The sequence below is a fragment of the Ixodes scapularis genome, unplaced genomic scaffold (assembly GCF_016920785.2).
Source record: "Ixodes scapularis isolate PalLabHiFi unplaced genomic scaffold, ASM1692078v2 PGA_scaffold3__209_contigs__length_174095766, whole genome shotgun sequence".
Classification (NCBI taxonomy): Eukaryota; Metazoa; Arthropoda; class Arachnida; order Ixodida; family Ixodidae; genus Ixodes; species Ixodes scapularis.
The window spans coordinates 35351311-35376158 of NW_024609868.1; the positions used below are offsets into that span (position 1 = coordinate 35351311).

The window sequence follows — 24848 nt, forward strand, 5'->3', positions numbered from 1 at the left end:
AGCACGTGCAGAAACGCGAAGAACACCACGTTGGTGCGCTTCTGACGCTGTTTGATTGGTCCCAACAGCTCGTAACGCCGTAAAGATCATCTGAGGGTCCAAATAAGTATGGAGTCTGGATTGCGTTTCCGACTGGTGCTTTTAGCGCGTCCTCAAAAGTGGTGCCTCGATTTCCTCTTGATGACATCAAATAAGTGTCATGCTGGCGACTAACTGCTATACTTCGCGAACTGTGGACGCTACGGCCACCGCGACCCAATAAGAACGTCGGAGCGAGGCACGTGAGAACACGTCACGGGAGCGTATGTGTCACATTAAAGTGTCGCCGTCGACACCGCCTTGAGCGGTGTCGCCGTCGGCGTCGGCGTAACCGTGAGGTCACCTGACTTCCGTGAAATCACGTGACCTCAGGGGGGGGGGGTCACGTGGTCCCCGTGGCGGAGTAGCAGGTAGGATGACGAGGTAAGGAAGAGGGAGGAGGGGTATAGCCTCCCCTCAGTACTCTTCCATCCTCCTCCTCAAGAGCTGCGCTCTAATTCGGCGTTACAAGGAGTTGTAAACGGCTTTCACTTTTTAGACTTAGGCTAGGTGGCGCAAGCTACCGCCCGCACAAAGGGTGTCGCCATTAACATCCATTCATCCATCCAGGTTCGGAGGAACAAGCTGTCGTCTGTCGGCCAAGAGTCGTCTGCTCCAAAACCAACTAACTTAAGAGGGGGCGCACCTCAGAGCCCCGTAGAGAATACATGAGGTTTTTCACCAAATTAAAAAAATTCTCACATAATAACGGCTGCGCGGAACTTCTTGAAAATTTCGGCTTTAAAGACATTGAGTCATTATCGAGACACTAAGCGCAACAAATGTTTCATCATAAATTTAATTATATTCTTTAAAAAATCATGAAAATGGTCAAAATCGGCTAATTCGGCACTCTTGCGTTCGGAGCGAATTTACAAAATTATCTAAATTCAAACATAAGAAGTATTGCGCTTAATGTCTTCTAAATTTATTACGGAATCGAATAATATTCAAATTATTCATGCAAGTCGATTTGTTCCGTTACTACAGCAAATATAAAAAACCAAGGTGTCGGTACTTGTTTTCGTCGTTTTTAAGGTACCTCTCTCTCCCGTGCGGTGGCGCTCGCTGTCCACGAAATGCGAAATCGTCCGTTCGGAGATCGGCCGGATCGGCACTGTGCGAGGTGTTCTTCCGCGGCCGTATTCCGCGCCCGTATCCTGTTTCATTCTGCACGCCGAGGCGTCAGTGTGCGTGTCTTGCTTTCCTGGTTCTCGCTGGGTAGGTCTCCGTGTTTTCGCAAGTGGCAAATTCACCTTGGAGCTATGGGTCGAAGACAACCGTCCTGTGGCAAGCGGACCGCGAGGTGTTCCACAACCTCGCGGTCCGTCAACGCGTTGTGCTTGTTTCTACTTTTTTTTTCTTTTAAAAACGGGCCTTTTTTTTACGCAAAGTTTTATTTTATTGTTATCCTTCACACAAACGTCCTTCGGCCTTGGGGTCATGGAAATCGGGGATGAAGCGTGCACAGAGTAGATCGTGGTTTTCCTCCTTTTTATTTTTCACGGACGTCCTGTGACCTCCGTACGGTTCGTGGTCACCGCAATCTAACGCGGGGAAAAACGGGTCGCCTGCTCTGTAGTCAGGGTATTCCTAGGGGAGGGTGATAACTCGCTGTTCTTCTGGAAATTCACATATCACCCAAAAAGGTGACATGGGTAATGATTACGGTATGTTTTTTCCGGTGTTTATTTTTGAGCGAAAATCGGTGCATGTTTTTCGGTGCTTATTTTTTAATCACCAGTGTATTATGGGTTGAAAGTCTTGTGATGACGCTAAAAAGCGTTGATAACCAAAGAAAAATGCGATTGGACAAGAACATTTCAAATTTCCAATTCTATTCACATATCGATTACGCTCTTCTCGTGGGAGCATCTATCCTGACGAAAAATGCCTAAGTCATTGAGCTGTGAACGCATACTCAGTGTACAATCTTTCGGCCTGGAGAGGTATTGCACACGCTCGAACGCGCTTCACAGCCCAGTAGACGAAGTTGGTGGCACCCAGAAGGCGAGTTTTTGAATGGTCTGTAGTAGGCAAAAGAAGCAAATAACAATCAACGCATATCAGCTCTTCAAGCGAAGAGGCGCGTTTCAAAGGTCAATGGTTCCGGACGGCACTAATGTTGTTGGCGTTGTCGTAAGATGACGTCAGTTCATACGAACTGACGTCATCTTACGTGATCACGTGACACAAACACGTAATCTTACATGATCTCGTTACACGAAATGACGTCATCTTACGTGATCACGCTGCACGAAATGACGCCATCTTACGTGACCACGTAACACGTCATCTTGTAAGTCAACCTCTCCCCACAGCAGCGCGCTCCGCGCTTTCCGGCGCCCGTGCAGTGCTGTAGTCGAAAGCAAGCTCCCTATGGCAAGCGAAAGCTTCTGAAGTCTCACATTGAGAATACTCGCGAGCGACCGTCTGTGGAAGCTTCGCACGTTGAGGTTTTTGTTGAGATCGAGCCATCGTGTTCCATTAACTATAGTTGAAGTTATCGTTCAATAAAGCCCTAAAAAATATGAATGTAGTTGGTGTAGACATTAAGATCTAATCAAAAATGCGGTTTGACGTCGTTTAATTAACGTGTATATACAAGTGTAGAAAAAAATGAGTTATTTGTGCGTAGATGTTTAAAAAAGTGTTTATTATTCGACATAGGACTTTGGGAGAAGGATGTGTTCAGATTTTTCTTCATGAGCGCAAATATACCTGACGCATTAAATAGTGACGAATCGTCCCAGTGGTGAGCAGGTGATTTCTTGCTCGAAACAATGATGCCATTTCATAAACCAAGTTCTGTGACATATGCTTTTCCAATGTCTGGTCACTATTTTGTAAACCTTTCAGTCCAAACGAGTATACTTCTGTTTGTTTTTGTTAGCTTAGGGGGGGTCACAGAGCCTATATTTTTGTCTTCCTCTAGGACAGACGTACAGCGTTATACCGCAACACGCATCTGTGGAGCACACAGAGCTATCGCTCTCCTGTTGGCGGTACAGTAGCAGACGACACAACGCAGCTCCGTAGTCTATCGAGGGCACGGCTAGCCGCGGCCCGTAGCGCGACCGTTCAGACTAGAGAAACGGTTTTGAAGAACCGAGAAATGGTATCTTGTGTACAATAATCACATGTCGTTAGTATAGTAGTATTCTACTTGCTAAGCCAAATAAATATTTGCAGCTTGTGAGAATATGTTTGCGTGACGATTTACCGTTCACACTCCTGACGGATGTTAGCGAATCTTTCATGTTCGTGGCTCGCAGTTATCGGTACCCCCTCGGAGTGACTTCACCATATATTTTTTTTTCTTGCTTGCAGGACATCATAAAAATCACAAACACGCGAGAAAAAAAAATCTTATGAGTACGCGTGATTTTGAGCTTCGCAGCTCTAAAGATGCCCGTAAATGTCATCCAGCTTGGGAAGAAACTAATCCTTTTTGTTGGAAGTTTGACTAACGTGTACTGGCAGCTCGTTTCCGGTCTGTTTTGTCTATACTCCGTTTCACCGTAATTTGGCAACCCTCAGTTAGAGCTGCTGTGAGGGAATCACAGTCGCGGAGCAAAGCACGTGACAGCTACTTTTAGGAGCAGTACTATGGCGCCTGCAGCGCATCTCCGACTGGTGTGTTTAGCGTCTTATGCTGGCCATACATCAAAAGTGGTCCCGAAGTGCAACAAATGACGTCACAGAAGACGGAGTGTCACGCTGTTGCATCTCACGATCCTGGCAATTCATCGTAGAAATGCTGGCGAAAACCACGAGGGAACACGAGTGTCGCTGTCGCATACAATTTCGACGTTTTTGTAATTCGGTAATTTAAATTACTGTATACAATTTTTAAGAAAATAAAGACATCATAACCAAATAGGAACTTCCGTGCTAAAACATGCAGTGCGAAGTGAAGACAACTACTATGTTTTTTTTTCTTGATGTCCACAAAAAAAAAAAAGGCTATGCAGCATCGATCCTACCGTTTTTTTGTTGTTTTTTTTCGCACATTATGTGATGTCTTCTAACACGAAAGTACCGACGTAAAAGCGCTGTAGAGACGATATAAAAACAAAAATTTAAGTGAATCGAGCTTTGTAGTGGAACGGAAAAAAATAAATAATTAACGACTTTTTACGGTAAACACTTCACCTCTAAGTAGAACTTCAAAAAAGTGACGGTTACGCGCTTTCATGCCCATTTCAACAAAGTTGGGAGAACGATGTATTGCATCTTGTGAATAGACATGTGGAGCAGCATGTTTATGTTAGAGGGTAACCGGACAAAAGCTCACCGGACAAAAGCTCACCGGACAGAAGCTCACCGGACAAAAGCTCACCCAATTTTTGACAGACCCGGACAAAAGCTCACCCCTTTTTTTGACAGACCCGGGCAAAAGCTCACCTCGATTTCTTTTTTTTTTCCTACCCGGGCGAAACACGGGCTCAAATAAAGTGCGGACGCAACGGACATTGGACCATTATTAGGAGAACTTGTACCTCATCCACCATTGAGTTGCGAATTTTTTAAAAATACTTTGAAAAAGCGGGAGTTCGGCCTTCTGGAAAAGTACAAGAAGATGACAAATTAAAAAAAAAAAATTGTGCGGGATTTTAGATAGGCTCGGGTTCCTTCCACCACAGCTTGTTCCACAAGAACAAACTACCAGGGAAAAGTCTACCGGTGACATCGGCTACCTGCTGGACTATTTTGATTGCACGTATTTCAACGGCCGCTTCCGTTTTGCTTCTGTTCCATCTGCGGCGGCACCCAGAGCGATTTCTTCCCTTCGCCTGACTCTCCGCCGACGGCGACCGGAGTTTCCCCCGGTACGGTGGAATATATACGACACTTTTCTTCAAGATAAAGACCGGATGAGCAACACCTGCGAAAGATAGAGTACCGGGTTCCAGAAGCTCGTCGGCCACGCCCATCCAAGCTTCTTGAGGCTGATTGAATGCCTACAGCAAAATCAGGCGCTCGTTGCCACGGCGTTGACAAAAGCCCGGAGAGGTGAGCCCACCGTAAAGCGGGTGCGAAAAATTACTCGGCGCCTGCAGAATCGTCTTAGAAATATTTGCGAGGGCTTGCATGTACATCGAGATCTACCAAGACTGCTGGAGCTAGTGGGGGACTGCATTTGCTTCTAACCAATCGATAAATAAACTTGTTTCTACAAAAAATCAACAAATCATGCGCCTGTCAGATTTAATTTATCGTTGCCTTTTTGTGTCGCACGCATGCACCTAAGTTGTCCGCACTCGTGTTAAGACCAACATGAAATTTTCTCGTGGTGAGCTTTTGTCCGGGTCTGTGAAAATATGGGTGAGCTTTTGTCCGGGTCTGTGAAAAAATGGGTGAGCTTTTGTCCGGTGAGCTTTTGTCCGGTGAGCTTCTGTCCGGTGAGCTTTTGTCCGGTGAGCTTTTGTCCGGGATTCATGTTAGAGGCATTGTGTGTAATCGCTGCGCAGTACCTGCCAAAAGAAGATATTATTTGGGCACAGTCTCAACCGTTTCCGTCTGTGTATGCTACGAATACAGCAACTCTTTTCGTAGAAGAAGTGATGAGGAAATGGCGTGCCCTTGATGATACGATTGTGATTATGAAATAAAATTTTTAATCAGCCAATAATTGCGACCTGTCCGGTCGCCTGGAACCCCGACAACAACTATCGTTCTCTGGAAAGTTCATTCTAATATTTACACGTTTTGTGGAGTTCATCGAGCGAATAAGAATGTTCCAACAATGAGCTAAACCTACACGAGTTCCTGAATCCAACACGGCGCTTTTGAATTTTAGCGCCGTAGATAGTTCTGCGAACAGTGTATACTTCTGTGCAAATATTCGTCTAACAGTTTTGCAACGTTGGAAAGCATCGGAATGATTCAGAATCACTGCGGAGTTGATACTCGGGAAGATAAGACGGGCACTTGGGAGAAACGGACCATGGCATTTGAGACAGGGGCACAACCGGGGGACAAACGTGCTACAATCACATACCCTTCCAAGGTCATCGCTTGGGCGACCGCGCGCGCGCCCAAGAAACCTTTCTTTTTCTTTTTAGGGGTGGTGGTGGGGGGGGGGGGGGGGGGGGGGAGGGGGAGGGGAGGGGAGTGGTGTAGGCGCTGATTGCCTTCCTCCTCACGTACAGTTCGACGCGCAATACCTTTGCCGTATTGACTCGCGAGAGATGCCCCCAACACGGTTGAGTATGGCGGTGCTCCAGACCTAACATCTAAATTTTGTTGCCTTACCTGTTACTATTTCGCGCTCATTTTGAGCCATATCAAAATGAAAGCGCATGATGAAATAAAAATGACACTCGTTTTCCGCTCGATGGAAATTTCACGCCAGCTCACTGTCTTTGCTGGTACCTTGAGCGCTTCCCAGGGATGCGGAGAGTTAAAAAAAAAAAAAAGCAAAAACAAAAACAAAAACAAAAAAAAAACACGTACGATGGCATCCTTTGCACACTCATTACTTCTATTTATTTATTTATTTATTTACACAGTACCTACATCGCCACAGGGGCATTATTGTAGGGGGTACATGGTACAGGAAAGTAAAATGATTATACGTCACATTTTATCGAACATGTTAATAAAAAGTAAGACTATTGATTGAAAGAAGTGCAAAAAGACTGTTACAAAAACTGTTACACAAAATCAGAAACATAACAGTACAAAACAAAAACACAGCACACAACTATTCAAGGATGTCTAATAATGAGGTGGAAAACATAGCATCCGAAGTTTCAGCGACCACGTGCTGCGGAAGACTGTTCCAATCACTAATTGATTTAGGGAAGTATGAGTTCTTAAACATTTCAGTTTTACACCTAATGTTCTTTATTTTTAGCCGGTGGTCCACCCTTGAGGACAGGTAATCAGGATTATGTAAGTAGTGGTCCTTCACAATACCTGTTTGCCCTAAGTAAATACTTCTCAAAAGTTTTATTCTAAGATATTTTCTCCGCGAAACCAGAGATTTCCACTTCAGTTGTTTCTTTAAATCTGTTATACTTGAGCAAAATTCATAATTATTTGCAACAAAACGGGCTGCTCTGTTTTGCACACGCTCTAGTTTCGATATTAAATTTACGTAATACGGGTCCCACGCTGGACAAGCATACTCTAAGATTGGCCTGACATTAGTTACGTATAACAGCTCCTTAATATTTGTTGGGGCCATTTTGAAATTCCGTTTGATAAAATTTAAAACGCGGTTTGCCTTTGCTGTTATTGCGTCGACGTGCTTAGTCCAGGAAAGATCTGCGCTAAGATAAACCCCTAGATATTTGACATCAGCTACCTCCTGAAGAGGAACACCGTTTAACTGATATTTTGATAGATAAGGCTGCTTTTTTTTGGTGAATCTAATATAATTGCATTTATTGATATTAAGAAACATTTGCCATTTGTCACACCAGGTCATCACCTTTTCAAGGTCTGACTGAAGTAGAAGAGAATCATCCTCACATTTAACCTCTCTATAGATTACACAATCATCTGCATATAATCGAACACTGCATGTTAGGTTTTGTGCTATGTCATTGACATATATCAAAAAGAGAAGTGGGCCAAGTACAGACCCCTGTGGGACACCCGAGGTTACATCCGCATACGGAGAATTTTGACCACCAACAACTACGCATTGTTTACGATTTAACAAATAATCATTTATCCAACCAAAAAGATAGTCAGGAAGGGCCAAGAACGACAACTTGTGCATAAGAAGTGAATGTGGTACTTTGTCGAATGCTTTTTGAAAATCTAAAAGCAGGCAGTCAACCTGAACATTTTTATCTAGTGAAAGTGAGAGGTCATGTAAAAACTCAGTGAGTTGCGTAGTGCACGACAAACCAGCCCGAAAACCGTGCTGAGACTTGGAAAAAAAGGTATGGCTCTCAAGGTGATTAACCATATTTGAATATATGATATGTTCAAGTAACTTGGAACAAACACAGGTTAAGGAGATGGGCCTGTAATTAGAAACCAGGCTTTTTTGGCCTGACTTATGGATGGGCACAACATTTGCCGTTTTCCATTCCAAAGGTAGCCTGCTAGTAAAGAGCGATTTGTTGAAAAGAATAACTAGAAAAGGTGAGATTGCTGCAGCACAAACTTTCAGAACGTGGTTAGGAATGCCATCAGGCCCCATAGCTGAATGAGATTTCAGATTACGCAGTAATTTCAGTACGCCATAATCTTCTACCACAAACTCAGGCATTCTATCAAAAGTTGTCTCGGAAGATTCTCGTACAACTAGCTCGGTTGTCGAAAAGACAGATTGAAAGAAGTTATTGAAGCAAACAGCCTTGAGAAAGTTATCGGAGGTCAGTTCATCATTGTTCAGAATTGCTGGAATGCCCACAGATTCACTCTTGCCCGATTTTCTAACCGTTTTCCATAGTTCCTTTGGGTTGTTAAGTAATTTTGGTCCCAGTGCCAAAAAGTAGTGTTCCTTCGCTTCCTTAACTTTAGTCTTAAAGATATTATCCAGCAAACGAAGTTCAATTTTGTTGGCTGGGTCCCTCGTTTTCTTATATTTTAGAAAAAATCTTCGCTTTTTATTTAGAAGACGTCGCAACTCCTTTGTCATCCACGGTTTGTCATTCCTGCGCCTTCCCGACAACATCCTAGAAGGAATATATTCAGTGATAAGGGAAGAAAGTTTATTCTTAAACAGATTCCATAATTCTTCAATGTCAAGCAATGTGCACGCACATTCAAACTCGGGAAGATAAGCCAGGAGGTCGAAAAACAAGCTGTCGTAATCCCCTCGGTCAAACAGATAAACTTTTTTGGGGCATGGCTTATCAGTCACAGTGTGCTTACATGTTATATTCGTAATGATAGCTTCGTGGTCACTGATACCCGGAGCCGTCGTTACCAAACGGATGGCGGACGGGTGATTTGTAAGGAAAAGATCTAGTATAGATTTACTTGTTGCGCCGTACCTTGTTGGAAGCAATACAAACTGTTGCAACTCATGGGTGTCTACGAGTTCCTTGAAAGTTTTATACAGTGACGAAGAATTTCGCAAAAGGGGCAGATTGTCGACCCAATCAACGTCCGGAAGATTGAAGTCGCCACTAAGAATAACGTCATCAGGCGTTATCGCAGATAGCACATTGGAAAGACACAAAAGGGGATTCAGTGAATTGTTACTTGGGGGTCTATAAAATACGCCTACAGTTAAAAATTTATAACCTTGCTGTTTTATCTTGCACCAAACAGATTCGCACACACAGTCTTGAAATTCAAGAGCTGTGCTTTGTAGGTTTTTCGAGACGAGTAAAAACACACCCCCTCCCCTCGAATTTCTGTCTTTGCGGTAGACTTCGTAGTTGGGTGGAAATATTTCGGAGTTGGTCATGGAAGGGTCAAGCCAAGATTCGGTACCACAAACAATGTCAGCATCCGTTGTAGCAAGAAGAAAAGCAAGGTCATCCTTTTTATTTCTGATACTCCTACAGTTCACTGTAACAAAGACAAGTTCCTGTACGTCGGGCCCTCTGATATCGCTTTTTTGTCGTGGCTATACAGAGGTTTCAAACACGACGTCGGTGTCAGGATTGTACTGGTATGTTTTACCACGAATAACTAACTTGTTGTATCGTAGTTTGAATTGGGCGTTTTGTTCCCTGGCGTACTCTAAAAGTTTGCGTCGTGAGAGTTGTATAGCAGGTGAGAAATCCTCACCAATGGAAAAGCCACTCCCCTTTAGTTTATAGGCGACTGACAGTATTTTTTGTTTATCTTTAAATGACAGAAACTTTGAGATAAGGGGGCGTCCTCTCTCTTCGGAAAAACGGCCTAGCCTGTGCGCACGTTCTATGTTAGTGGGCTCAAGCTTTACGCCGAGCTTATCAGAGCAAAAGGTGATCACTTTGGCCTCAGATTCTTCCCAGGTTTCATTTGCTTTAACACTGAGCCACCTCGTATCCTTTTGTTTTTCTTTCATGGTACTAATTTCTTTCTGCGCATTACGGCTGTTACGACGCTAAGACTGTCTGCCCTTCGAATTTGAACTTAGGCTCAGATCAGGGACGAACCAGTTTAAATCAGGAAAATATAATTAACACTGTAGCAAAGTAAATCTATCATATCGATCGGAAATACGATTTGGCACATTCCATCTGAACACATATTGTGCACAGCGAATGCAATAGGCAACCTGCAATGCTGTTTGGTTTGGCGCCATCTAGCAACTGAAACAAGAAATATTGGGTACCCCTGGGAGTGGCGGCTGCATTGATCAAACGTGAGCTATTACTCTGGTGGCGCCGCTTAGCCTAGTGTCTGAAGCAAGAAATACTGGGTATCCCAGGCAGCCGTGGTCGCGTAACGTGCCAGTAGAGCGGAATCTGCGGCCCTGGCGGGCCAATCGGAACGTGACTGCGTATCACCGGAGCGCGCCTCAACTCCGGAGAAGTATCAGGCTTTTCGCTGCGTCACGCTCCAATATGTGTGCGTTGCGCTCGTATACGTCGCGCATTTCGAAGCCTTCGGCACGCAATGTGGGGCTTATCGCTCACCGTTTGCCAAGTTACAACGAGACAGGGTATAACCGTGCGCTCACACGCTGCTGGCGCCGCCTGGCCATTGCCGGTTGGCTATAGCGAGTCAGAGTGCAAAACGCCGCCACACTGAGCTACCATAACATCTCAGCGATTTTTGCATAGCACCGAGCACGGAAAAGAGAAAACAGTTATTCATTCACATAAACGAAGCAAATTTATTTAAAGCCCGGACACTCCGTACGTCCAATATAGCTAAGATTATCAATAGACTCGACCATGTCATTTGTCGAAATAGATAAAAGACGTTGGCAAAAATAATTAGACTGAATAAGTGAATCTAACGCACGTATTTTACCAACCGACGGTCGCGCGCCTTCAATACCCTTTCCAATTGTCATTGCGCACCTTGGACAGACTTTGGGGAGCAATGCATATTTACATCGCCGCCCGAGGTCTCCATTGAACGTGTAGTGCTGACCCAAATAAAATGCTAACCTGACTCTCAATCGCTCACCGCAAAGGACGATTTCGAACAGGCGGTACTGTAGGTCACTTGAGATAAAAAAAAGAAAAAGAAGAACAAGCTATAGAAACGAGCGTCGTAAAAAAGGGGACCGGCATTTTTATTCCTACCTCCGAACAGAAACGAGCGCCACCCACTGCATCACACAGCGCAGAGGCCGGACTCGGCCACCGCGCGTACATACCAAGCGCGCGAGGGAGGGAGAAACTTCCTCCGCCGGGAGAACACGGCACATTTCGGGATCTATTTCACGCAGCGGGTAACGCGGGCTTTTTCACACCTCGATACTGGCGCCATCTAGAAGTTGCGCGTTCAACCACGTTTCGAGCCGCGCGCCATCTGGTGCCTGAAACGGACGAATAAATAGAGGTACCGCGCCCTCTTAAAGGACAACTCCGCTCAATTCCAGGAATTTCGGGGTTTTTGGTGATTATACATTAAGGTATACTAATAAACGGCTCGACGTCGTTTGTTTCTCAAAAAAGGAAATATAATTCTCGTAATCCTTCTTTACTCCTGATCACGAACCGAAACCGAAACTGCGCCCGCGCCTGGCAACATTGGTCCCGCGTCGTCATAGTCTGGGACAACCTAGAGCACTATATAGCTCCTTCGGAGCAGAGTAGCGCAATCACTGATCTCTATGTCTATTTGCTGGATCGCGTTTGACCAGCTCCTCCTATGGACCGGAATGCGGTCATTGGCGGCCATCTTTAGGTAGAGTTATATCATCTCTAGCCATCATAGTAATATGGCGGACAGCGCGATGGCGGCAGGCTGCCATAAAAATAGCCGTAGATCTGTACCGTGGGTGACATTTCGTGCTTGATTGAAGTTGTTCGACGAAGCAGATTCTTGAAACCCGGCGTGAACGGTAGCCTCATCTTTGAGGACCCGGAAAAAGTTCTACGAAAGCGCAGCACCGGCGGAAAGCAGCGCAGCTCGCATCAAAAGCAGACTCCGTACCGTCGTCTGCAGCGCAATCTAGAACGCCGCCTCTCGGCGACTAGCGGCGAACGCCCGGAGGTTCCAACTGCGGTCAGAAATGCATGGAGAACGTGAGAAAATCGTTGTTTCTTCAGTAATGTGGGAATGTAGGGAATGGCAATCGTTTTTGACATAATAATGGAACATTTTAGAATAATTTGCGCTAAGTTTTGTGCCCCGAAAGGACCTGACTTTTTTTAAAAAATTGCTTGAGCGGCATCATGCAGCAGACGACACGGCGACGTCACACCATTCACGTGACCCGCTCTGGCCAACCCGAAAAGCCCATCTCCGCTGCGAGCAAAAATCGTCTGCTTCAAACGCCATTGCCTTGGAAATTGCCTTCTCAAAATTTGCACATGCATCCGATATTATTAAAACTTTGATAAAGTGTTTAGTGCTTTACTAACTTCACGACAGGCTAGTTTTCAAAAGTGTGAACTCGCCGTTCATTTTTTTAATCAGCCGTGTTGTATCGATCTCCATGTATTCTCCCATAGGGCGGGCCGCCTCCTGGAACCCTGAGTACCACGTGACTCGCGCCGAGCCGCTCTGTCGGCCATGTTGTCGGCAAAACACGGAGTTCAAAGGATTGCGCTACTCTGCTCCGTAGGAGCTATATAGTGCTCTAGGACAACCCACGTGGTACGAACGTCACCGCACGACCTCGCCGACCGCGCGGACGGACGGATCGGCGGAGCAAGCGTCGTCGCGCCGTGTCGTCTGCTCCACGGTCTCTGCTATCCAACGACGTGTGCACTATCGCGGCAGCAGAGTGTTTTGACGCAGAAAAAGGCAAGTTGTTTTAAAGTTATGTTTTGGAACCATTAGTAGTTGAAGTTAAGTAAACCACTCGTAATATGCCAGGCATCGCAGCACAAAACGTTGCTCCGAGACGCAGCAGGTTCGGTCTTCCCGACAACGAGCGCGGAGCGCTCGCTCAGACGCTCATCAGCGCATGCGCGTTTTGGATCGCGTGGACATCGGTATGCACGCTGCTGGCGCCGCCTGTAGGCTGCGCCTCAATAAAGTAAAAAACAAGAAAAAAAGCGGTCCCAGACTATGACGTGCGGCGCAGTGTTGGCTGTGCCCACACGCGGTATTGACTGCGCTGTTCTCTGCGCCGCACATCGGCCGCTAGAATTAGCAGATTTCGGAGACTTGAGGCATCTCAAACTTTGTTTACCAGTTTAACAAACTTTTAGGCTTATTTACGTCGTAAAACTTGATGTGTAGTCTTTCTAGGTGATACTAAAGAGAACTGCGTTGTTTTTTCAGCATCGAAAATGAAGCGGAGTTGCCCTTTAAAGGGGTCATGAAACGCTTTTCCAACTTTTTCCTGTTTCGCTTTCCTCCTCAACTCATAAATCGCGCATTCCACCAAACAGTTAAAGAAGACGAAAAGGGGGAGTCCCCTCTTGCTCGCACTCTCGCTTGTGTAATCCCGGACACATCCATTCTCCCCCTAGAAGATTAGCCCGTCGCTCAAAATTCAGACAAAAGTTGCTTTCCCCACCCCGTTCATTCCGAAGCTGACAGTGCTGTTGAAGCTACGTGCTCGTTGGGTCAGCCACACTTGCCACGTGAGCGTGGCAAATGTGGCTGCAGAGAATGAAGTCAGGTGATGAAAGGGAGGCGGCTGATTGGTCCGGCAAGCGCGTAGCTTCCACCACAATCTCAGCTTAGGGGTTCCGGTTGCGTGTGACGTCAGTTTGGACCCGATAACGCGCTTTTGGGACCGCGGATGTATCACAGTGAAAAGGCAGAGAGGTTGCGAAGGGGAGGAGGTACGAAATAGTCCGTTCTGTTTTCAAATTTTCGCACTGAAAGTCAGGCTTTTGACTTTCTACCTTTTTTCTTTTGGTCCCTGAACGATGTGCTATTAGTAAAATCCCAATCTAAAATGATTTATCCCAACCCAAAAATCGTTTCATGGGCCCTTTAAGATGAACGTCCATAGCCGCAACACTGCCGTCTACCATACGCTCAACTTACCCGCGAACCTGTGGCGAGTGCGACGTATTGAGCGGAAACGGTCGATTACAGGGCTGCGGTCGTTCAATCATCGGTCAAAAGCCGCGTTGTGCTCGAAAAATAGTTACGAAGTATCGTTCAAAAGTCACATTTGTTTTTTTCCGTGCCGGGCGTCGTATATGTCGATAGAGATGCAATTGCGCCAGTTCATTCGCCGTTAAAAGTAAAAGAGCCTAGAGCTACTTTTTGTCACGGACGGCACTGCAGCTGTGGCGGTAACGAAGCCTTCGTGGCCTCGAACATGGAGTGTCGTCACGTGCCTTGCTCCGACGCCCTTATTGGGTCGCGGGGGACGCAGTCTCCACAGTTCGCCAAGTGATCATTTGACAGAACGGCACGCCGGCTCCTGCAACGGAGTCTGTTGCCACTTAGAGACCATTTCCAATACGTGGGCGGATACGACGGTAAACGCACCAGTCGGAGACGCGGCACTAGAACATAACTGAGTCGTTCGAACCTGATGTCACGTTGTTTACCTATATTGAGTATTTGAAGCACTAGCAATCGCTAGGATGTGTAATGAAAATTATTGGCATGCCATTAATAAAATAGCACATCTCATTGCACCCCATTTTTGTTTGGATCTCATAACTACTTTTTTATGCGAAAGTGGTAATTTCACCATTGTGATTGGCCAGATTACAGCGTTATAGCACCGCTAATACCTCACCCAATACTGCTAAATCCGGAATCTTAGTGAAGCCTTTAAGGTCATCGCATAAAATGGCTTGGTGACGTATCGCGCTACGATTTACCATGAAGGTGCCTGAATATGGCGGAAGCATCGCATTACAATTTCAAAACAGCAAACTTACCCAAATAATATGTGTGTGTGTGTGTTTGTGAGTGGTGTTTGTGTGTGTTTGTGCGCGTGCGCGTGCGCGCGTGCGTGCGTGCGTGCGTGCGTTGAACTCGTTGCTGTTGCTGCGCTGATTTCCGACAAAATGCTTCAGCGTTTAGCGCAGGGGTTCCGACTCAGCGAAGGCCTGAGAATTCCATCCTCGCAACGGTCCGCGTACTGTTGTCTTCGGAGAGTCAGACTGTTCGCCCGGGCGTCGGCGGCTTCGGATGAAGCCACCACAGCCACCCTCGATCGCTGCCTACGGTACGCTCACTGTTGACTTCGAAGAGCCAATCTTTCCTCCCGGGAGTCGTCGGTTTCGCGCAGACGGGGTTGACGCTGGGCCTCGGTTTTACGTTGTCGCGTACGTTGTGCCACCGCCACGGCCGCTCGATCCCTTGCTCTCCTGCTCCCGCGTCATTGGTAGCGTGCCAGAAGACTCTTTCCCTCTTGTAAGAGCGAAAGGGGACTTGACGACCGAACGAACGGAGCAAAAAAACACGTCGGGAACCGCGCATCGGCCTTACGAAACCAGTCCAGTCCAGTTCAAATCACGACCGTCCAAGCAAAAAACAGCTGCAAGTACCAAAAATATCAATGCTAACGCACAAAAAAAAATTGTACAACCCCTCCACTTTACGTGAACCTGGAGGACCAGTTATCTTTACGACAACGTTACGACAACTACACGATATCTATACGATTTACATATGATTGCAATGAACACACGTACACGATGTCGTTGTTTAAATGTCTTTATTTAATTCTTAATGACTAAAGTGATCATTGCCTTATGGTCACTTATGGGCAAGTTCTAAACCCAATTTTTCGAGGCACACATCGAGGACAGTTTTTTTTCAATTGAGCCCAAGTCTCTTTATTAGCATCGCGGAAGCGAAAGAAAATAAGGACAGATCGGCGCGTTCTGCCATCACCTCCGTCACAGCCCACTCTTAGGTGACATAAGTTGGTGATTGTAGATGTAGATAATAACAAGAGATCAGGACCTCACCATCTAATAATGCCAAGGAAGGCTGACTCACGCGGTTGCCCCCCCCCCCCCCCCCCTTTTATTTATACTTGCCTCAACCGATCAGAATACAGGAGCGCCGTTTAAACGGGAGTTTTTTTGTTAACATCCGTGGACGCATATTTTTTTTCCCACATCATAGCACATAACAACTTCGCTGTAAATAAAAAGAAAACGGCAATTGTTTTTTTTTATTATCTACGGCGCCCGTCTGCTAGCCGCGCACCCTCTGACTGGCGAAACAACCCAGATGACGGCAGCGGCGGCTTAGAAAGGCACTGACACGTCAAAATAATTTTAATTATTATTACCCGAAACGATTGAAAACGATGCCTGGACATTACCCTGAAAATTCGAAAATTGAAAATTCAGTAGTTGTCAAATAAAACTTTTTTTTTTTTTTTTTTTCCAAATGTTGATTTTGAAGTTCCCGCGCGATCCGCGCCAGTGCAGTGACGTCGAATTTTGAGCCGTCCTGCGAGTCGAGTTTCTTTCACGCCTCCGCTCCGAACCGCCGTTGCCGCCGCGACCCGAAGTGTGTTCGTGTTCACCAGCGTCGAGTGAACAACAGGTTTCCTCCATGCGTGCCCTGCCGCTATCGCTGCGAGCGGACGACGCTTGGCTTCCGAGTTTGAAGGTCCCTTTCAGCGATTTCAAATTCTTTGAAACGGTGTGAGGTCGAAGAGAACGCGTGGTGAACCTTTGTGAGCGACGCGAGGGGCCACGTCTCGCCGGTTCTGCGTGTAAAGGCTCTGTTATACTCCGACGTAACGCGCGCGCAAGCGAACGCTGGCCGAAGTCGGCTACGTCACGCCAGTCACACCACGCGCGTCCAAAATTCGCCCTCTCTATTAGGGGTGCCGCGAACCGGCCGCGGTTCGAGTTCGATCAGGTTCGACTTTTTCGACTTTTAGTGGAAAGTTCGACGAACCTTGTATCGAGGTTCGACTAGTGTGCGCATGCGCGTCAGGCTGGCTCGTTGGCTTCGGATTGGATGGTAATGGCTAAGAGACGAATTAAGTGCAGCGCTGATTGGCTATTTCAGTTAATACAGTACTAAAAATTAAGTTATTAACTTCTTCAGTGATTAGATTTAGTTTCTTTTAATTGCAGCTGTTCACAAAATAAAATAACCCTTTGCATAAAAAAAAATTCTCCAAACCTAGACATGCTTGTATCAAGGGCTGGCCACACTGTCCACAAAGTCGAACCGGTCGAATCTGGCGAAAAGTTCGAAGGTTCGTCGAACCCCGAAAGTTCGACCAAAAAATCTGGTTCGACAAAAGTTCGCGACACCCCTACTCTGCGGCCCTGGCGACTTCCGCGGCGCGCGTCGGTGGGCCGCCAGCGCGGCGCATGCGCAGAATCTTGCTACGAGGACGCGTTTCCTGCGAGAGTGTGCCATTTCCGGTTCCTTATCGTTTCGAATAGCAGACGAGAATTCTCGCGCTTCTTCAGCGCCAAGTTCGAGCGATGGCGTGGACGTACCTTGCACGACGAAAACTCGCGCTTGCACTGTGGGTGCAGCGCCTGCGCCACAAGCGTAGGCGGTCAATGTACATGCGGTACATCTTTGACAAGCACACGGTCTACGGTACTCAAGCTTCCTTGTGTCTTAGACACACGGGTGAGGACGAATTCCCTCGATCAGCTTCTCGACGACCGAGACGTCCGATTCTTCAAACATGACGCCACACGGAGTGGTGCGGAGTGGTGCTCCCGTCGTCTGCTATTGCTCGTATTCGCCGCGAGGGCTACCGGGCGCCAGCGCGTGATGCATGCTGGTCCGGCGTCGCTGGCGCGGCCGGCGCGGAATACGGCATGCTCCATTTTGGCGTCGAGGCGGTCAGGCTGCGTCGAACGCCGCCGGTCGCGTCGGTTACGCCACGACGCCGGAGTATAGACCAGTGTCCGCGCCAATTCCAGGGCGCCGCCATGTTTATCTACGCTCGCGCCACCACGCGGAGAGAACTGGCAGGCAGGAGGGGGGGGCTGCGTTGGCGGCGTTGCTTTGGGGAGCTGGATGCGGCAGGCTGTCCGAATGCACCGGCACATCGTGAAAGATGTCTTCACCAGAAGCCTCCGCGGCCCGTTCTTCAACAGATAAGATGTCGTGAACATTCGAGAACCCATCTCGATCGAGAAAACAAGAGAAAACCTTTCTTGTCTTAAATGTTCTCGGTGTCTGCTGACCCTTGACATCCCCGTTTCAGTCCGGGTTCATTGCGTAGTAAATATTTCGCTGCCACTTTCTTGTAGCTTTCAAATGCTTGATTGTCGGCTTCTTGTATACGACATTACATTCGTGGCACGTTTGAGACCGATTTTCGCGATCTGCTTGCCTTTCTGCGGCAGCGCGGCTCTGCCGAGCCGAAATAAGTGGGAGGCGATCACTTCATCGAACGCCGTTTTAGCGAATGAAAACGAGACCACGACGTTTCATCGAAGGACTAGCGAATGGGTCTAGTTCCATAGACAGCTCGGATTAGCTTTCTTTTGTAATGTGCCGCCTTGTCTGCCGCCGCGAAGCGGCGAAAACGAGGGCTCCGAGTGTGTTAGCACGCGTCCCCCCCCCCCCACACACACACACACACACACACACACACACACACGCTGCGAGCGTCTGGGTTCGAAATTATTAATTGCCAGTTCTAAAGGATGGTACTTACTTGAAGTGGGAGCTGGAATTTTACGAGGTACCAGGAGACACTAACTATCGGGCAACGAAGCAGGGTGCCTGTGGGGACGGAGTCTAGGAACGCTACTGATTAATATTGTGACAGGCGATCAGTTATGATAACAGACGAAACTTCGACTCGTTTGTTCAGAAGTTCGCGGTGATATTTTATTAGCCCTCGTTATTGCACACCAAGGATCTTAGGCAGTGAAATTCACATCACGCAGGCTCGTCCGTCGTAGTCAAATGAGCGCAGTCGACGACGAAATGTAATGAGCTACTAAGCTTCACAAGGTAAATGCCCGCGAGAAAGAGATTTGTGGCAGTCCAAAACACCGATCCAGCAGACGCACGTACGTACGTTTACTCCGGACTCCATGAACCCGACGGCGCAAGATCAAAGCGATCAAAGAGCACCACCGCCATCGCCACCGGGTTTTCTCTGCACTTTGCGCGACAACGGCACTGCAACGGAGGGCACTCACCTCGGCGTTAACAATCTGCGAAATAGATTAATTTCCGACTCTTGAAGCCATTCCAAATGATAAATGAAAATATCTCGGCGTTGTAGAACATCTGACGACATAACTGTGCCGAGCGCCTGCTCGGCGTCGTTGTTGCTCGTGCAGGCCTGCTTATTTGTAGTTGAGACGATGATTCCACATCTTTCGTGCCACTCGTGGTGCCTGCGATAACTTCGAAGGGCAGGGGAATCTTTTCACGAGGACGTTGAAGACACTCAACACCGGAGCCACCAAAGCAATCGCACAAACCGTCGCCATGTTTGCTTCTTCGTCACTCGCGGCGCGGTCAACTCGTCGCGAGATGTTTTCTGGCTCGGCTAGATGGAAACCAACAGCGGCAAAGTGGCGTATGGACACACGGCTCTCACATTACGAGCACTATACTCACATACCGCGGTAAACAGGACCGATGCCGGCGAAACTGCAGTCGGCACACCAGCGAAGAAGCCTTCAACGGGAAGCGGCGGTGCAGGCCGACGCAGCCCCCCCTCCCCGTGAGCGTCTGGGTTCGAGATTATTGTTCGCTTTTGCTCCTTGCGGTCGAGGCTAAAAAGAGCACTTCCGGACAAAGGTCTATAGAGCGTCGGGTTTTCCCCGACGTGACGCCGCTGTGACGCGCTCGCACGCGCGAACGCGTTACGTCGGAGTATAACAGAGCCTTAAGGCTGCCCCGGCGGACTCACAACCCAAACTACGGTGCACAGACACCAAACCCAGTTGTTCTGACCGTCTGACGATTTCCTTTTTGAAGTCTAATGGCGCGTTCACACTGGAAGCGGATCCGCGTTCGCGAAGCGGATCCGCGCGTTCTCAACCGCAAAGCGGCTAGGATCGAGCGGTTGGAGCGCGTTTTTGCCAACCGCTTCGGGACCGATTTCTTCCAACCGCTTTCACGAACCGCAAAGCGGCAACCAATCACAACGCGACGCTGACGTGACGTCAGTGACTTTCGAAACAAGATGGCACCCGTCGCTGGTGAGGCGTCCAAGGCGCTGTAGTCCTAGCGCTGTAGTCTTAGCTTTCGACAAATCAACGGAGAAACTTGATGTTCACGTCCGTCACTTGAATCCGCCGCGCAAAGAATTGACTCGTAATTTTAACGGGCTTCGCACCGGTAATTTGGTTCGGATAAGAGTTTGTTTATTATTGCGGGTGCCACAGCCGAAAATCGCTGCCTTGTTAATCTCTGCCTGTAGAACGTCGGAACCCGCCCCTGATCGACCGAAATGTCAGCTTTTTTACCCACTAGGATAGTCGCGTGAACTATTGAAAGCTTTCGACACCGTGCATGACAACCAGGAAGGCCGATAGGGACGTCGTGAGCTTGATTGCGTAGCCAACGCACTACCGTACCTGGGTACCTGCGCTAGCTCGATCTGTAACGTTTACTACTAATAAAATTAATAAAGGGAACCTACTCAAGGCATAAAGTGTACGTACCAGACAATTCAGATGTAATCCATACGGCGTTTATTTGAGCTTAATGTCAAACAAAGAGTAGACTCGATCGACGAGCGAGTGACGAGAGGAGAGTCCGCCACCAACGAAGTCACGACCGGCTAGTGTGTAAAAGCGCTGTGACAAAAATAAACTGATTCTGATTCTGATTCTGAACACAATCCCGCACCACGGTCCACCCCACCGCTGACAACTTCGAAAATGATAAAAGCGAACAACGCGGGGGGAAAACTGGCCCTCTGTCCTGAAAACAAGGTCAGCTATTCATGCGGGAAGGGTCCACTTCGAAGAAAAAGTCGGGGGCGTCCTGTTCTGAGTCAGCAAGGCGCGCCTAGCTGGGCTTTGCTTGTGGGCGAAGTCGAGGGAATCACAGGCGAGTTTGGCGGGTCCATGCTTCTTTTTTCGCTGCCTGAACTTGTGATGCGCGCGAACATCCCGGAGAAAAATATTCCGAGTGCCAAAATAGCAAAACTTTGGCTTTGGATCTTGAATTAAAGTGGATTTTGGATTGTAAAACAGGGTTGCCAAACGCAAGCCTCAAAAGATCACGCGTGATCGCCGAGAAACCGCCAACCGCCTCTCGGTGGGTCTGAACGGGGTCGCTCGCCAACCGCATCCGCGACCGCTTCGCGAACGCGGATCCGCTTCCAGTGTGAATGCGCCATAAGAGGTCTTCGGACACATAAAAAAGACCGCTTCGTCCGATTCCCCGACTCACCGATTATCCTTAGTGCTACATGCGTCGAGCGCCGCCATGTTTTCCGATGGAGAATAAAAAATTCAGGAGGCGACATCACACCGGACTGAGATTTTCGGTATTTCAAAAAGAAGGGCCGAAGTGTGTTCGCCATTCCGCTAAAAAAACATGTTTTACGAATGTCAATATTAAATGGTAGAGAAATGTCGCCTTTAAAGCTTCTAAATTTCATGATATTTGACGTCGCAAATAAAAAAAAGCGAGGAGGTGAGGAGCGGGAGAGAAAAACGCCAAAAAATAAACGCGCAAACGCGTAATTTTTTTTTTTTTTTTGCGTTGCGGTGTTTTGTTGTCTGGGTATGACTACAACTTGCATCGTCTTAGACAATAAAAAAATGAAAGCCGTTTACAACTCACTGTAACGCCGAATTAGAGCGCAGCTCTTGAGGAGGAGGAGGGAAGGGTACTGGGGATGTGGGTCAAGTGACCTCGGGGGGCGGGGGGGGGGTCACGTGACCTTGTGGGAGTCACGTGACGTCGGGGGGTCACGTGACCTGGGGCCACGTGACGATGCCGATGACGCCATCAGTGACGTCACTGATGACGCCATCAGTGATGATGATGATGACGATGCGGACGCCGGTGACGTCATCAGTGACGTCACTGATGACGTCATCAGTGATGATGACGATGCGGATGCCGGTGACGTCAACGGGGTCACGTGACCTCGGGGGGTATCCCCAGGTCACGTGACGCCGGGGGGGTCACGTGACCTGGGTAACCATCGTGACCCTCGTGAGGGTAGCCCTAGTTACCCTTGTGGGGGCAACTCTCGTGACCCTCGTGAGGGTAACTCTCGTGACCCTCGTGAGGGTAACTCTCGTGACCCTCGTGAGGGTAACTCTCGTGACCCTTGTGAGGGTAACTCTCATAACCCTCGTGAGGGTAACCCTCGTGAAGGTAACCCTTTTGAGGGTAACTAACCCTCGTAACCCTCGTGAGGGTTACGAAGGTAAGTAACCCTCGTGAGGGCAACCCTCGTGAAGGTAACCCTTTTGAAAGTAACTAACCCTCGTAACCCTCGTGAGGGTTACGAGGGTAAGTAACCCTCGTGGCCCTCGTGATCCTCGTGAGGGTAACCCTCATGAGATTAACCCTCGTAACCCTCGTAACCCTCACGAGGGTTACGAGGGTTGCGGTTACGCCGACGCCGACGGCGACGCCGACGCCGCTCAAGCCGGGAACGGGCGCCTAAGAGCTGCGCTCTTATGAATCCCTGTAACGCCGAAATGGAGCGCAGCTCTTGAGGAGGAGTAGGGAAGGGTACTGAGGGGGGTCACGTCACCTGCGGGTAGTCACGTGACCCCGGCGGGGTCACGTGATCTCGGGGGAGGGGGTCACGTGACCTTGGGGGTCAGGTGACCTCGGGGGGTCACGTGACCTGGGAGGGGTCAGGTGACCTCGGGGGGGGGGTCACGTGACCCCCCCCCCGGTTACGCCGACGGCGACGCCGACGCCACTCAGGCTGGAAACGGGCCCCTAAGAGCTGCGCTCTAAAAAAAATACGACCTTTGGGGTGTCAGTGCCCCTTTAAAGGGATACTACAACGAAATTTCGGCGCTCATTTTGTGGTTTATATGTGTTCAAAAGAGCAGTATCACATGGAACATACCAATATCTTGTTAAAAAAGTCTCGAAAAGGAATTTTAAAACGAATTAAACGATTAACAAAGAGCACCTGGTGGATGTCGCTAACGCCTCGTTTGTAATGCTCGTCTAGGAACCTTGACAGCTAGTGACGGAGGTTGTCTCGTCTCCGGCCACGACGAGAGAAGGGGGGAAGGAGGAACTCCCTTCTTCCCGAGAATTCCTTTTGTTTGTCGCAGAAGTCGCTAGAAGATTATAGAAGATTAACCCGTCACTCAAAATTCGTACAAAAGCAGCCGCTTCGGTGGCTGGAACGACAAGGCCATCCTCTCGACGTCAGCCTCGCCGTGGCTTTGCTCGTCTTGAGACGACCTACGTCACGATTGCGTTGGATGTCACGTGCTTTAAGCTGGGCCTTCTCCGAGCGCTTGCCAGAGTGAGCCGTTTATAACGAAAAATACAGCCACCACGATCAAAATACAAACGTGCGATTGTCATTTACGGGTATTGTGGATCATATTCAACCTATTTTTGAACACGACGGGAATATTTCAAATTTCGTTGAAGTATCCCTTTAAGGCCTACCCAAACAGGACACTTCAGAAATCGTGAGGCGATATTACTCCGTCCAAAATGATGGAATTTGAAACGTCCGGCAGTCCGATGTCTGTTTGAACACTACCAAACAAACATGACGATTTTCCTGCTCGCTCGCTTCCTTCGCATTTCGGAGACCTCGGTGCTCGTCAGACTCGACGTCACATGCCACCTGCGAATGCTGTCCATCTGTTCTGCCGGGCCCTCGTACCCTGGACCGTGTTCCAAATATACTCGATCTTACTCCAGGGTAAGGTTTTTGTGCCTTTGCGTTCGAAAACCTACCCGCGTCCAGCGTCACTGTGGAGGACACGGGCGAAATTTGACGGAGAGAAATTTGACCGACCGCCGCGCGACTTATGTCGGAGTCGTGCCGCCTCACGATTTTTGAAATAACCTGTTTGGAAGGGCTTTTACGGCTGCTCAGTAGCCGCCCGGTCAGGCCAAAAGCAGACAACCTTTTCGATTCATAAACGGCACGCGCTTTTTCGGTGCTATAATGGTTGCGTTTTTTTTTTTTTTTTCAATTAAACAGTCTAAATGGACACACACAAAAAAAAACACGATTGTTTGTCTATTAATTTCAGCTGCATATCTGCTCTTGGCGTGACCGGGGGATTGCTCAGCTGCCGGAAGCCGCCGGGGCCGCTGCCGCCATCTGTCGGGTATTGAGTCAGTCAGAGTTCGCGAATAATAAATGAAACACGGAAAAAAAAATAATTCATATATATATATTTTTTTTTTTTTAATGTTGATGCTATCTGCTTTTATTTTTTTCGGCTCTTCCGTAGTAAATCGTAGCGCTATACGTTACCAAGATGATGTCCAACGTTACCATTTCTAGGGGCGCCAAGCCCGTGACGCTATGGAGCAGCGCCAGCGCCAGGCTGCCCGTAGGGAAGATGAGCGACGTGGACGCTGCCACGGACATCGGTAGCACCAGAAGCAGTGGGTGGCACTGGATGCTGATGGCCTGCGCGCACATGGGGGGAGACTGCTTTTCTGGAAGCCCTCTGGTCGCTGTACCCAACGTGCAAGACTCTTTACAACAGCGTTTGACCTGCTTTCTGTCTCTGGCAACTTCTTTTGCATGTGTTCCCCAAACTTAAAGGGCCCATGAAACGATTTTTGGGTTGGGATAAATAATTTTAGATTGGGATTTTACTAATAGCACATCGTTCAGTGGACCAAAAGAAAAAAGGTAGGAAGTCAAAAGCCTGACTTTC

General features: G+C 48.1%; 1 protein-coding gene across 1 annotated transcript in view; it reads right to left on the reverse strand.

Annotated features, from left to right (window-relative positions):
- The window catches only part of LOC121837170 (solute carrier family 13 member 2-like), a 29991-nt gene that overhangs the window by 360 nt on the left and 4783 nt on the right, over window positions 1–24848 (reverse strand). Inside the window, exon 4 of the mRNA XM_042292700.1 lies at window positions 24458–24595. Coding sequence (XP_042148634.1) covers window positions 24458–24595 — 138 coding nt within the window. The remainder of the gene's footprint in view (window positions 1–24457; window positions 24596–24848) is intronic.